We start from the raw sequence: 15,361 nt of genomic DNA, 5'->3' as shown, positions 1-15,361 counted from the left end.
AAATGGTGACCCACACTTATTTCTCTTTTCCTGGTTGTTTTCTCCAGAGCTAACTCACCTGTAACATACCTCCTGCAGATAGTATGAATTAAAAGAAGTAATACACTTCGCTTTTTTCTTCACAAAACAAACAAACAAAAATTCCCCACCAAAACCTGTCTTTTTGCAAAACACTAAATACACAAGAGCACTGTGAAGCTCAATTCATTCCAGCACATGATGAGAGGAATACACTGTCAGTGTTAACTGCGTACAAAGTAGGAAGAACACACTTAAGGTATTTACCAAGAAACAAATATGTAGAATTTTGAGAAGTCTTTTTACCAAATAAACAAGTCTGTACTGTTTGTCTTCAACCCAAACTGCAAGTCATTGTGGTTTATACCGGAAATGTGTCTGTTGGGTGTAAAAGAGTCTAGGTCTGCTTTCTCAGCAGCAGACTATTTACTCTGTGACTATTTTCACTTCAGCATTTATATTTATCCTGTCTATTTTTCTGCTTGGAAGCAAAGCAAGTACACAATTTAGGTGAAATTTCTCTTTTTGTTTTTTCTTCTCAAAAGACAATATATTTTAAAGAACAGAATTTTTGTAAAACATTTGAAAATATTTGAACAATAGTAAAACAATATTTTGCCTAAACTGTACAAATTAAACATAATAAATAAATAAAGATACAAATTAGACTATAATACTACAATGTCATTTGCAAACCAAGTATTTGGACATTCAGATGGCCTTAAATCCTTTTCATTAGTATTTAGGTTGAATTATATATTAAAACATTACTGAAATCTGCACTCACTCCCATTTTCTTCAAAAAGAAAAGAACAAATTTGTGCCAGATGTAGCTACACAATTGTTCTTTTCTGTAAGCTGTCATCTCTAAGGTAGTAAGGAAGTCTACAGACACAGAGAGCCTGGATGCAGACTTTAATGGTGACAGCTGGCCTGATGACAGCACAGAGCTGGGACTACTCCCCTGTGTTGTGGTGAAGCAGGTGGAGAGAGAGCATGGAGTGGTTTAGATTTACTAGATTGAATGCTGGCTGTGCAAATAGACCAAAATGATCTTGTGTTGTTCTACTGAACATGTGGCCTGGGAGCAGAGATCTTCACTTTACACAGAGGTTGACTATTCTCACTGAATGGGAGAAAAAGAAGAACATTCTAAACAAATCCCAAAGAGTCCCTTCTTTGAGAAGCAGTGTTTACTCACAGATCTGTCACACTTTGATCCAGAGAGTCTCTTTCTATCTGACTTTCATTGTGGAGAGAGTCTGATTCCTGTACTTGGCACAGCTCCTCATCAGTGATTATATCAAAAGCTGCATCATCTGGTGGTTTAGAGGCTTCACTTGCAACTGTGCCATAAAAAACATGAGAAGAAACATGAACACTCTTAGCTGGTTGTCTGGAAAACAAATGAGCAAAACCCTTAAGGGGCAAGCCTGGGCCATTCCTCTTCATTTACAGAAGCATTAGATAACTATTAGAATTAATGGAAAATGTTGGTCTGACTGACACTCATTTCATACATTAATGTTTCTCTCAATATCCATTAAATTCAAAGACAGGGTCAGTCCCATCCTGAAAACTCTCCATGACCTCCTGCAGGTCATTGGAGCAGGATGTGACCATGTGGTTTTTTGGAGACTGTCAAAGAACAGCACTTATTTCTCCACAGCATGCAAACAATAAACTAACCAAAAGCCCGCTCAGATGGTGACACAGGCGATTCCATTGAAGCTGGTGATCCTTCCTGGTTGGCACTGGATCCAGAGTCATCTGCACTGTCCACAATGACTCTAGGCTTGTTAAAGCAAGCTCTGCAGCAACGCTCCTTTTTTCCACCAAGCTTTGTCACCATGTAGTTGTTGCAGCAGTAGTAGCAGAAAATGCGGCCACACATTCTAAAAACGATTCAAAACCAGGTGTTAGAAAAATACCACACACAGCCAGAACGTATCTCCATGGCAGAGGCTGGGGCTCTCTCATAATGGTCTTGTTTTCTGCAAAAGCATGAAAGCTACACCCATTGGCAGAACTCATAACAGACCACATTCCTTCCTGAAGTGAAACAAGTCTTCTTGACAAGCACAGGATAGAAATTCACATTCATGCTTTGCTACCTTAACAAACAGATAAAACAGAAAAAACTAAAAATACAAAAAATAAATATAAAAATATAAAACAATCAAATGTTCACAAATACACAATGCAAACATATTATATTTATATTAAGTATGTAAGAAGAAAATTAACTTAATACTACACAAGTCAAATCTCACAGACAGGTAGAACAAAACTTGATTTGATTATAAGGACTTTAAAAACACATCTGTACGTCTCTGCTTCATAATGACCTTCTTCCCTTCAGAAAGGAAAAAAATCCAGTATTGGACACATATGTATACATTCATTCCTCCTGCCCTCTCCAGTTTGAAGTCTCGCAGTATTAAACTTGTCAACTACTTTTTAATGTTGAGATTTTTATGAATTAAAGCACCCAACAGGGATGACTGCTACTCAGGAAATTTTAATGGTTTTGTTTTTCTTAATCATTTAAATCATTACTGGGTGAAGACACAAGCAGCTTTCAGAGACCTTTGCAGAAATGAGTAATTTGGAAGCTGTTACTCAAAATGACTTCACCATTCACTAATTCCTATGGAATGTTGTTTACATTCACGTGAAATGGAAACAGTTCTAGCGCTTCCTTCTTTCCTTACATGACAAATCAGGTCATGAGGCTAAGGAACAGTAAAGAACCAAACCAAACATATCACTAGGACCCTGAAATGTATCCATTTAAATACTTTTTAATAAATCTAGATTGGATAACTAACACTAACTGTAGGGGAAATAATTTAATATCCACTTACAAAAAAAAAAAAAAAAAGATAACTCTGCAATAGTTGATTAGCTCTGAACAAACCTAGTGTAAGTAAACAAATTTATAATTGTACAGCATGTTGAAACATGTTCTGGAATACTTCCACCACAGTAGCAAAGCCATCCTAGTGAATATTGTGTGGAGAAGAACAGAGCAGTGCAGAGCAGTCCTTCAAAGAAACACACTATACAGGGTTTGATTATCTTTGTTTCCAGAAATGAGAAACTAACAGACTCCCCAAGTCAGAGTTGCACCCAGATCTTTGTCTTAATACATGTCAAGGGATCTTTCCAATAATGTCTTATACCCTCATAAGCACATGTGTTCTTTCAGCCTCTAAAATGTCATTTATCAACAATTTTGATCACTGAACTGTGAACATCAAGAAATATTTCCTCCACACATACAACCATACTGAGTTTTACTTTGGAACAGTGCAATACAGTTCAACAACTGACCTGCAGTGGTGTCGGCGCACCATCCACGAGAACTCTCTCTGGCAGTCCAGACAGTGATTAACTTCTGTGTCCCCCTGCCACCTCTGCTCTGCACTAAGCTTCTGCTGGAACTCCAGAGCATCCGACTTTTGCCACAAAGCATCTTTGTCTCTGCAGTGACGCAGTTAAAAGAAAGAAAAACACATAGAAATTGTCACAGTGTTGGTTTATTGCTAACCAACCTCAACTGGAATGCGGGTGAGAGCTTCACAGTAAAAATTCCTTTGCTCCTAAAATTCTGAGAAGCTTTCAGACATAAAGATAGATCAAAAAACCTACTGAAGCTTATGCAAAGATAGGGAGAAGAACACTTTCCATGCAGAGAACTACATATTATTTCAAAACAGATAGGAAATTAAGGAGATATTATTGAGTGTTACATTTTTTGCCTATATAATGGAAATGCAAAATTTCAACTGCTAATGATTTTGGCCTTCACTTGTATCTTCAATTTGGGAATATAAGCCTGGATGACCTAATCAGAATCCCTGAACATCCTAAGCAAGGATTTTAATTTCTGCTTGCTGTTCATTTTGATGCCAACCTGATAAGCTCTATCAAACGTTCTTCAAGGAACTGCTTTGTTCTTGTCAGGTCATCCAGCTCAGCAAATAACTTCTGGTCACTGCTATCTTTATCTGCTGCCACCTTGCTGAGCTTCTCAGTGTAATCCAGGATCTTCTCTTTTGCTTCATCAGCTTCTTTTTGGATTCTGATCAAACACAAAGGCAATTATTAATCATTTTTAGCTCACATAAATTCAAGTCTTCCCTGTGGAAAAGGAAGGGCTCTTCCACCCTGATACACTAGTAGTTTCAGTGAAATTTTTCTCAGTGTGCATATTTTTTAGAGCTAGGCAGAATCTCCCCAGTTTTCCGCATCACTGAAAATGCACATAGATCCATTATCTAGTGAACACAGCCAGCAACCAGCAATTTCTTGGACGCCCTGCTTATAGTAAAGCTTCTGATGGTATCAACTAGAGATAATACATATGATATCAGCACAAATGTATAAAAATACATAGGCTTTGGTTAACCTGTTAGACTCTGTGTGAGCCCACACACCCATGAAGATCTATTTCTGACTGCCAGATTATCCACACCACATAGGCCCACATTACAGACTTTGAAAACACATCCTGAGTTAGATTATTAAAGCTGATAAGAAACCTAACAAAGATATGCAGGATGTGGTCCCATTCAGATAATTCTTACTGATTGCCTGAAACTTCGCAAAGAGGAGAGACAAAAGAAACTGTCCAAAAGTACAAATTTTGCATTTCTCACAAAGAACTCCAGTATTAATTTTGTGCTTAACCTGTAAGATAAAAAGAGGTTATAAAAATGTCTCTCATTAATTTATATCAGCTAAATTAACAATACAGTAAAAACTAAGCCGTGCATCACGTGTGCTGTATAATTTGCATGTTTCTTATGTGAAGTGTCAATCTGATATTCCCTGCCAGTGCCCATGAGCTCTTTGTTCTATAAAAACCCTGTGACATATGGTACTTCATAAACCATGGTGATTTTCAACATGTTTTGATTATTGTCCTCTTGCTTGGCCTACAAATGAATAGCTTCTGTAAAGAATCCAAACTCTCACCTTTCCAAGAGTTCTCTAAGAGAAGTCACTTCCTCTTCCTTTTGCAGCCGAGCAGATTCTGATTCTGACAGTTGCTCTCTAGCTTCATCCAACTTTCTACACAAACTCGTGTTTGCAGCCTAGTAAAATGAATTACAGTATTTCCTTACATACAAAAACAAGATTTTACCATGCATAGGACAATTACCAAGACAGCTAACAATGTTTTAAAAGAATCAGTTACAGCCAAATGACCAATTAAGATATTATTGTATAAGCAGGCAGTAATTAGTTGTGTACTAGTGACTGATTACTTCTGTCACACTGAATAAGGGATACACGCTAAAGAGACACAGTGTTAAGCCTGTAATTCTTGTTAGTCTGTGTCAGTTGAAGTTTTGCCTCCTTATCAAGAAAAATCTCTCAAAAATAATGGTAAAAGAATACACCCTGAAAGCTTTCTCACCACCTAAAAGCTTCAAAAGAAAAAAATTAAATAGAAGGAAAATGTTGTTTATTAAAAGCCATATTGAATATGAAGGACAATCAAAAACAACCCAACTTCTTTCACAGCTAGACTCTCCAGAGAAGTCTGCCAAATTTGGAGTCCTCAGGGCACATAGCTAATTGCATCTAAAGGTATGTATTTCTCCTAGCAGGCAAGGTCACATCCAGTAATCTTAAATTTCTTCTTTCTGGATTCCTTACAACTCAGTATGACCCTTCTAACCCAACCACTTGATAAACTTATTGCAAAAATTCTGTTTTTTTCTGGCTGGGTCATTTCTCAGCTACATTAATTCTCTGATTCAGTGCTTTTTGCAGCCTGCAAATAGATGGATCTACACATGTGGCTGTATGGGAATGCAGGGCCTAAGAAAAACACATCTTAAACACACACCTCCATTCAGGAAGAGAACACACAGCCAGGTCTTACATAAAACCCGACCAGCTTTCAAGGCAGGACAAATCCTAAGTGATATCATGCTTTTCATAATCTCTGCTTCAGTGGCTGTCAGCTGCCCAGTATTTTGTCTGCAGCACCTGTATTTATACAGGGGCATTCTCAGACTCACAGCCAGTCATCAGAAATGCTGCTCACCTTCCCAGTTGTAACACTAATGCCTGCTGACACAAACACCTCTGGTTTTAATTCAGATCAAGCACCTACTTGTAACTCTGTAATCTCCTCCTCCGCTGCATGCTGTTGTCGCTTCTGCTCCTCAAGTTGCTCTCTTACTTTCCCACACTCCTCACTGACAGCCTGGCAGAGAGATTGAGGCAGTAGTTAATAATCCTCCAGCAGCCACCCCTTCACCTACAGCTGTGAATTATGAGTGCTTTACTGCCATGCATGGGATAAATGCAGTGCCACTGGCTCATGAAAGACAGCTAAAAGACACTCTCAGAATCAAGAAAACTCACTTTGTCGTGGCACATTGACTGTGCTTTACTGTTACTTTGCATTGGCTGTTGCAAATCTCAACAAAAAGAAGGTCAAACCCATGCAGTGGCATAAGCCTCTGATCAACCACCAATCTTAGACAATTTATCAGAATGGCAAAGCAAACACAATGAAATCTTCAGCCTTGAGGTGTGCGGTTTCATATACACAGGGCTGACTCATGCTTTTTGGAAGCAACACTTGATCTTCCCAGCTGCTACCTTGAGCAGCTGAAAGCAAAAATACATGAGGGAATTAAACACAAAAGCAACTGGTCTCAGTGTCTAAGTTTCTTTTCGTCAAAATCAGTTCTTAGAAGAAGCAGTATTATAGATGTGAGGAACAGGTCTTGAAATGTTCCTACCAAAAAAGGAAACAACCACAGCTGTGACCAGAGGGACAGAAGACACCACCTTCACCGCCAGTGTAAGAAATCATCACCCTTTTACTTTAGATAGGCTTAGGTCATGAGCACAGAGATATTTTCAGATTCCCAGGCTAAGGCAGGTTGCAGTTAGTCTCAGAGCCTGACCCACACAAACCTCAGGATTTCATGCAGTAATTGCTGTAGCAGATGGCAAAGCAGCTCCCTCAGCTATAATAATTACATTAATTTACCTTGAATTTTGTCTGATAATTTAGAATCTCTGTGCTCATTTGAAATTTTATTGCAGACAGCTCTTCTTGGCTGGTCTCTTGGAAACTCTGTGCCTGTTTCTTTATTGTCTCCAGCTGCAATTGCAGACTTGGGACAGCTGCGGCACACATTTGAGCCCCCTCTAATTTCTCTTGCAGGCTCTTGTTCTCCTCTCTGAGATTAGAGACGTCAAGCTTCAGCTTCTCCTGTTGCTCTGCTGCCTGTTCTTCCAGTTCTTTGAACCTTTCCATGGCCTGGGCCAACTGCTCTTCTGCATCCACTTTTTCAGAGGTCAAGGCACAAATCTGAATGCCAAGTTCGGCCATATCAGTGTTGGTCCTGTGGAGGAGATCTTTATTTTCTTCGTTTTCCACTCTAGCATTTTCCAAATACCGCTTAACCTTAGACAGCTCTTCCTTTAGGTTCATCAAATTACTTTCCAGCTCAGCTTTTTGATGGGCTGTTCTCTCCTGCTCTTTTTTCAGCTTTTCTTCCCTTTCTTTACATTCCACCAGTTCTTGCACATGATTTCTGTTGAGAGACTCACTCTGCTCTTTCAGCTGCTGGACAAGCGTCTTCTGCTCACTCAAGACAGTCTCAGTGACTGCCAGCTCACCTCTCATCCTCTCTTTCTCATCAGTGGCCTGCTGAAGCTTGACTCGCAGATCCAGGACTTCTGCCTGCAGCCTGGACACTTCACCTCTGTTGACCTCCAGCTGCTCTTCACTCATGGTCAGTCTGAAGGCCAGCTCTTTTGCCTCCTTCTCCAGGGATGCTGCCTGCTGTAGTTGCTGTTTTTCCACTGATTCCTTTTCTGATGTGAGAGATTCTATAAGTTTTGTCTGATGAAGGCATGTCTTTTCAACACTGAGCTTTTCTGTCTCAAGAGTCTCTGCTTTCTTCTTGTGTCTTTCAGCTTCTGCTCTTAGCTGCTGACATTGGCTCTCCATGCCCTGCAGTTCTACTTCCTTCTGTGTGAGCTGCGACTGGAGACACTCTTCGCTTTCCTTCAAGGTGTCCAAGCTTTTTTCCATTTGTAAACTATGCTGTTTGGCACTCTTCAGCTGTGCTTCAAGTGAAGCATAAGACTCCTTGGAGGTCTCTTCTCTTTGCTTTAGTTCTTCATATTCTGAGTGCAGAGCCTCCAGCCTCTCCTCTAGAATTTGGCTTTGCCTCCTGGCATTCTGCAAGTCTTCATCCAGCTGTTTGTTCTCACTCCGGAGCTTCTTCTCTTTTTCATCAACTGACACCAGGGCATCATCTATCTCACTCTGAAGTTGTTTCTCAGAGGCTCTCAACTTGGCTACATCAGCTTCTAGGGAAGTTTTAGAAGCTTCCAGATTTTTCAGCTTCTCTTCCATCTTCTTCTTAGACTGCTGCAAATTTTCATTCTCTGCTTTCAGTTTCCTGCTCTCCTCATCCAATTCACTCACTGCAGAGTTTTGCTGCTCCATCTGCTCCTCCAGCTCCTTGACTTTCTGCCTGAGATGCTCCTTCTCAGACATGAGTTTCTGGTTTTGCTCCTGAAGGCTACACACAGTCTGACTCACCTTTGTTAAGCGACCCTCCTGTAGTTCAAGTTGCTCTGCTTGTGACTGGACTTCCTGCTTCAGTGCTCCTTCTCTCCTACCATACTCCTCCTCAAGTTTTTCTTTTTCCTTCCTGGCTTCCTCAAGATTTTTTTCCAGTGAACCCACCTGAGCCAGCGACCCCATTACCTGGGTCTGAAGCTCAGCCATCTCCTTTCCTTTCAGAGTCAGGGCCTCCTGAAGTGCATCCTTTTCCTTTGCCACTGTCTCCAGGGTCCCAGTCAGCTTTTCACTCTCTTCTTTGGAGTTAGCAGAGAGGCTACTGTATCTGGATTCCAGTTCCTTCTGTGCCTGTTCTTTCAGCAGCAGCTCCTCCCTTGCTGCTTTCAGCTGAGATGCATGTTCAGCATTGAGTCTTTGCATATCTGCCTTTTCCTTTTCCATCTCCTGAAGCTTCTCTAACAGTGCCCGTATTTGTAGGGCAGAGTCATACTGGGCTGTGGCTTGCTGTCCCTTTTCATCCAAGGCAGCATCAACTTTTGCAAGGAGGTTGAGGTTCTTCTGTTCTGTGGAACTCAGCTTGGCTTTGAGCTCATCAATACAAAGATCCTTCACAGCAATCAAAGCCCTAGAGGTCTCCAGCTCCTGATTTGAAACCTGCAATTTTGAGGCACAATCTTCCTTGCTGGTCAAAAGCTGCTCCACCTTTGTTGAGTGTTCCTTCAGCTGCTCCGCTGCACTCAGTTCCAGTGACTGTAGGCACTTCTGCAGGTCATGCACAGTGCTCTGAGTGGAGTGTGAGACCTCACACTGCTTCTGTAACTCTGTGATCATCTTTGTCAGCCGGGAGTTCTCCTCGCTGTAGTTATTGCTCTTCTCCTTTTCTACCTGTACTTGTTCCTTTTGAAGGCTGACAGCTGCCTGGAGCTCCTGGTTTTCCATTTCTAGCTGGTGAATACGATCTTGAAGTTCCCTCTGCCTCAGCTCAGCCTGGTCAAGTTCTAAACGCATCTCTTCGTAGCCCTCAAGGTGTTCAACATTTAGTGAGTTATTCACATCAGGGCTGGAAGGAAACTCTTGTGCCTAAATGAACAGAAGAGGAAAATCAGAAAGTTTAGTAGCATTAAACATTCATTCAAATGGTGTGTTCAAATGAAAGCAAGTTCAGGTTCTTAATGTACAGTGACATTTTGTGTTGCCTTCATAGCACTACAAGATATCAACTTGTAGGAAATGGGGGTTGTTTTCTCAAAAGATAAATGAAAATATGCCTGTCTGCAGGTAGTCTTATGAACATATTTCTTTCTTTTACAAGATTTGCATGTTAAGTTGAAGCAGCTGACAATTAATTCCCTTTACTTTTAATTAAAATGCTTCCCTTTACTTTTAATTAAAATGCTTTTTGCTGTTTATTATAAGACTCATAACCATCATAAAAGTTTTCTGAAACTATGTCAACGAAGGACCTACCATGACATATAAACATTTATTTGCAATTTGCTTACCTGCAAATAATTGCTCACTAAACTGCTCATGCTGGAACTGCGACTTGGGGGCTTCCATAAAAATGCTGAAGATCCAAGTGAGGACAGAGTCCTCCTGTTTAGAGAAATAATATCTAAGGTAAGTCTAAGCACATATATATGTATCTTTCTACTTGTATATGTAAGATTGATCTAGGGGTAACTACAACATAAAAAAGGATATAACTGCCCCTGCAGTCTCAGCCAGCAACCACTGAAGTTGATGAAAATTAAGATAGGGATATTCGAGGCATCTATAAAAGGTGATGGGGCTGGCAGCTGTCACTTCCCTCATCCACAAGAACCAAAGCAGCCTTGCCCTAAGGAATTGCATCGCTGTGTGGGGGCGGCTCAACCAGAGGATGGCAGCAAAGGGCCCTCGGAAACCCCCATCGATACAAATGGCTCTGGACCAGATCTGGTAGTTTTGTTATCCTCCACTTGTAGGTGGGATCACCGTGGCTCCAAGTGAAGCACACGGCTTGGCTGTGCAGTCACTACACGTCTCAGCTCTTGAAACAGAGGAAGCTAAGAAGATTTCTTTTTGTGCGTGTATAGATGAGAATAGCTTGGGATTTGGGCCAAAACTGCAGCTACTGAAGTGCCATATTACAGAGCACCATCTCTGATCCATGGTTCTCACTATACTGAAGGACTAACAGGACAATTTGGTCATGGAAAAAGCATATACCTGCTCAAACACAAGTGTTCCTACCCACAAAATCAGGAGCTTTTACAGATTCTTTAGCAAGCAGGTGTTTTATGGCCTTGCAAATACAAAATCACATTGTGGCTCCATCTTACCTGGCAAATGCTGGCCAAGCAGCATCTAAATCATAGCCTCTTGATGCCAAGTCAAACTGAACATCAGTGAGCTCATAGAGTTGACCCACAATGTCAGAACTCATTTTGGAATTCAGAAATGGACTTCTTGCATAGTACCAGTCACTTGAAAACAAACAAAAGAGAAGTAATACTCATTCATAGGCAAAAGGGAAGCAGCAGTTTCTCTTACATAAAACTCCCTACATCATTATTCACTCCACCACAGAAAAACTATGATACAGTATTTTAAACACAAATGAAAACAATTAGACCCACCAAACAATATTCTATCCTTTCCATGTCAATGAAATGAAACAAATTTAATTAATTCCACATCTTTAAAGGGATCCCTGCACAAAATGTTTTTTCCTCAAGTGCATGGGCAAGTCACTGACAATAAAAAATATTTGCAATACACTGGATAATCACACAGTAACTAAAGCATACATTTAATACATCAAAAATAAGGAACAGAAGCAGCATCCAGAGATAAATACATCGTGAAAATAGCTGGCTTTTTCTTAAAGCCCTAGCAGTGCCCCTCCAACCAAATACAAACTATTATATGTAAATACTTTCTGGGCTTTGTGCAACACATCCAAATTATTCCTCTCTCATGATGAATAGTCCATCAAACCCAGGATCTTCAATACTTACAAATACATGACCTTTGAAACTGACGTGCAGAAGCATCAGCACAACCCACTCCACATATATTAAGCTGTAATAACTTTCAATCTTTACAAGCCCAAGATAGGAATGAACCAGTGACCCAGGCCAAAAGGTCTATGATCCCTCATATCCTATTACCAGCTCTCTAAGCCAAACAACTGGAAGTGTTTCAATTTCTTTCAGTAAGGTGATGTTGCTTGATCACACTGAGCAAACACCCATTAGTTAAAAAGTGCTTTGCTATTCACCTGGTCACTTTGGTGTTCATAAAACATTGCTGCAAGGTGTCTGCTAGCCTTTGGTGAACCAGGGAATAACGAATAAATGCTCTTCCTTTTCCAAGAGAGGTTCGTAGCTAGAAGGGAGAAACCACAAGAAAAGAAAGTTAAGTATCATTTGTGATCATGTAGAGACATGGCCAGAACAGCCTACAAAGCAGCACAAAAATACTCACAATAAGCCACTGTAAAGCAAAAAGTTGAAAAGGAAAAAGTTGTACAGGAAGCCAGTAAGAACTGCCACTGAGAAACACCTTTTCCTAAGTCTGTCATTGGGTGGAATCTTTTCAGAATGATGAATTTATTTCTACAGCTGGCTATTGTTCATTTTATAATAATATAAAAGGCACCACAGGACCAATGAATCATCTAATATATAGAGTACCTGACCACAGACTATGCTAAGAAAACTTAAAATAAAAGGCAAATCTCAATGTGCCCAGCCAAGATGGAAGTGACAGCTTAAGTTACTGAAGATGTGTATGGCCACAGCTGGAAGAGCTTTAGGAAAGATTAAGTAATAGAACAAAGATGTACACATATACAAATACACATCCCCATGGACACAGTAACCCCATACAAATGCAAAAAGCCTTTCTTATTTAGCTGCTAAGTTGATTAAAATCTAATTATTTTTTCAGATCAAGAACAGCTGCAGGACCAAAATTAATGGATCTTTTATGAAAACAGCTGTTAAATCAACATAAAGGGATAACAAAGCTTAGTACTGAATTTTTTTAGCTATTGACTTGAAAAACCAATACTTTGTTTTTACATCTGAAGCATTTTCTGTCCAGCAAAATAGTGAAACACTGAATAGTGGTGTTTCTTCTTTCCATCAAAGTCAGTAATCAATTTAGAAATGGAAAAGGACGAAAGAATTTCTCACCTAACTGCTCATCTAACTAACAAAGCAAGCACATTTATGATTTAAAATAGAAGCCAAGACAAATAATAGAGAGGCTGAGGCACAAGTTAGTAGGCTACTGTAGACTTTGCTTGAAAGGTTAGTGTGAAAGAAGGCTCAGAGGCCACACAAGCTTTCTTTCCCAGCTGTCAGTATTCCACTGTGCTGAAGTGAGAGCAATACCCTCAGCTTCCCTGTTTTTGCTGTTACTGGGCTTCTGCTCTGAACTAACACATGCTCTTCATTTAGTTCAGTAACCCACTACATACAAAAATGTTCCTTATAAATGGAACCCCAATGAAATGTAAGCAAAGACAGCAACACTTTTTACTGATTTTTGTTTTGAATTCTACAGAATATAAAGTGCAAGATGCCACAGTCCCTAAGCACTATGTATCCCAGAAACAGCAAATTTAATTTAATTTACCACCTGGTTTTCACCCTCATTCACCCTGCAGATATCTGAACATTTCTTCCAGGAGATGCTATCCCTACTCTGTGCACAGTAGCTTACAAGTGTTTTTTCCTAACTAGGCATATTTAGTCAAAAAAAAACCCCAAACCCTGGAAGCCACAGAATTAATCCTATCCTTACTCCCATTGGTTTATCAATTTAAATTCTGATACTTCCTATAAGCAATATGGAGACACCAGAAAAAAAGGTACATGATGAGAACCAGAGGAAAATATTTACATACATGCAGCTAAAAGTAGCCAAAGACTATTTGACTAGGAAACAAAACCATGCCACCTCCTGCTGGAGCCCTGTTAGAAATCAGGGAGGCAGAGTGTCTGGAATTGACAATATTTCCATGTGCCAGCAAACATTGTAGCTAAGGTGCAGCCTATGGCTGTAAATATTTGGAAAGATGTGTATTCAGTGTAATCACCTTTGGAAAGGGAAAGGGGAATGACCAGAACTCACTGCTCACCTACTGCTCTCAAGAATAAGGCCCTCTACTTAATTAACAGGTAACATTTTCCAGGATATTCTTATTTGCTTCCTTGCTCCACCTCTCTAGCATATCCTGCACCCTAATATTAGAAGCACTGCAAGCAGAGCAGAAGAAGCTGTTGAATGTCTGACTGTTCTTTAACTTAACTGCTATTACTCTTTCCTTTTGGTTAACTTCCAGGTTTGAAAGTCAACTAGTATTGTTCAGTAAGCAAATAAAGGACATTTGGAAATCTTTATGTCCTTCTATCCAACCAGGTTCACAAAATTTGCTGCTGATTTCTACCTGTAATGAAGGGGAGTAACAAACATATATTTATGCCATGTGTCATCTAATTTCTGAGCCCAAGTCTGCCAGCTCACTTATCCAAAACAGATCACTGATTCTTTTTCTAAGAGTTTGTATTTCTAAATCACAAGTTAATAAAGATTAAAGAAGCCTTCTACAAGCTAATTTCTATGGCTGCACATGAATTGAAGTAGAAAATTGCTTCCAAATTATAATTTCTGACATTGTGCTAACAATTTAACAGCCAGAGGTATTGAAGAAGGAAAAAGCAGAGCAGCCTTTACATGTGGCAATATGCAGGTGACACCACAGGCAACAAACTGTTGAAGACTACAGCACAGCCACCTTTGCAGAGAAATCTGCAATCACCATAACACTGCCTCTTCTATCCACTAGGAAAATCTTCTTCAAACAATTCTAAAGACTCAGACAGGATCAACACAGAAAGCTTCTCACAGCTTTTATTTCACCAACGCATTAAGCTCAAGACATAATGTGGTTTTTAACAAGATAAAGCTTTTATTACTAATGTAAATCTAACAGGAACAAGGCCTTTTGTGCTGTTCCTGACAGCTTATCCAAGGGAATAATGACAGTCATCCCTAGTCATTGCATCATGCTATTTCACACAGAGGAACAGAGTTCAGACAGAAGATGAAATTGCTGCTCTCAGTCAGTCCTCCTCAACTCTATGGACCAGTTTAAAAAGTCTTAACAAAAGTCAAATATGGTGAACATTTCATCTTACACTTAGAGCCAGGTCCTGCCGTAAGCTTTGCTGAAGATGGCATGCTCTACCCTTGACTTAGTTTTTAATTTCTTTTTAGAGAAAATGACTTTAAGTTTATGAAAACACAGGGCATAACCAGAGACAAACTGGTCCATTCACTTGTGTAAGTGGTCTTTGAAACAGGAATCAGGCTTTGGAACCCTACATAACATAGTGCCCCAGTAAAAAAAGTAATCTTGCATTTTTATACTTCATGTGAAAATTAGAAAAAAAAAAAACCCAACAAGTTTTTTTTGCTATATGTTAAAAGCTTTTTTTTGTTTTTGGTTTGTTGCTACTGGTCTCTGAAAAAACATGGCAAAACATAAACCACATATTCTGATGCTTAACTGATATACTTACTTCTGTAATAGACTTGACAAAGCGGATTCCATCATTAGCTCCTTTGATTTTTGCCAGACAATCACAGAAATAATCCCAGTAGTCTTTTCTGTTCCCCAACAATGTGCTTTTTTCTTTCTGGTCAAACTTAAACCAGGAAAACAAAATTCAATGAGCAAAATTTAAATAGAAATACATATATATAGCTACT

At 39.6% G+C, this 15,361-nt stretch overlaps 1 protein-coding gene across 6 annotated transcripts in view; it reads right to left on the bottom strand.

Annotated features, from left to right (window-relative positions):
• Positions 1 to 15,361, bottom strand: part of FYCO1 (FYVE and coiled-coil domain autophagy adaptor 1) — a 45,950-nt gene that overhangs the window by 18,069 nt on the left and 12,520 nt on the right. For all 6 annotated transcript variants that reach the window (XM_063156106.1, XM_063156126.1, XM_063156117.1 and 3 more), the window contains exons 4-14: positions 15,172 to 15,297; positions 11,859 to 11,965; positions 10,918 to 11,061; positions 10,096 to 10,189; positions 7,043 to 9,673; positions 6,152 to 6,244; positions 5,002 to 5,120; positions 3,938 to 4,105; positions 3,355 to 3,504; positions 1,708 to 1,913; positions 1,220 to 1,364 (exon numbers count right to left, since the gene is read on the bottom strand). In XM_063156106.1, coding sequence (XP_063012176.1) covers positions 1,220 to 1,364; positions 1,708 to 1,913; positions 3,355 to 3,504; positions 3,938 to 4,105; positions 5,002 to 5,120; positions 6,152 to 6,244; positions 7,043 to 9,673; positions 10,096 to 10,189; positions 10,918 to 11,061; positions 11,859 to 11,965; positions 15,172 to 15,297 — 3,983 coding nt within the window. The remainder of the gene's footprint in view (positions 1 to 1,219; positions 1,365 to 1,707; positions 1,914 to 3,354; positions 3,505 to 3,937; positions 4,106 to 5,001; positions 5,121 to 6,151; positions 6,245 to 7,042; positions 9,674 to 10,095; positions 10,190 to 10,917; positions 11,062 to 11,858; positions 11,966 to 15,171; positions 15,298 to 15,361) is intronic.

The sequence above is a fragment of the Melospiza melodia genome, chromosome 1, assembly GCF_035770615.1.
Source record: "Melospiza melodia melodia isolate bMelMel2 chromosome 1, bMelMel2.pri, whole genome shotgun sequence".
Classification (NCBI taxonomy): domain Eukaryota; kingdom Metazoa; phylum Chordata; class Aves; order Passeriformes; family Passerellidae; genus Melospiza; species Melospiza melodia.
This window is presented reverse-complemented; position numbering and strand designations above follow the sequence as displayed.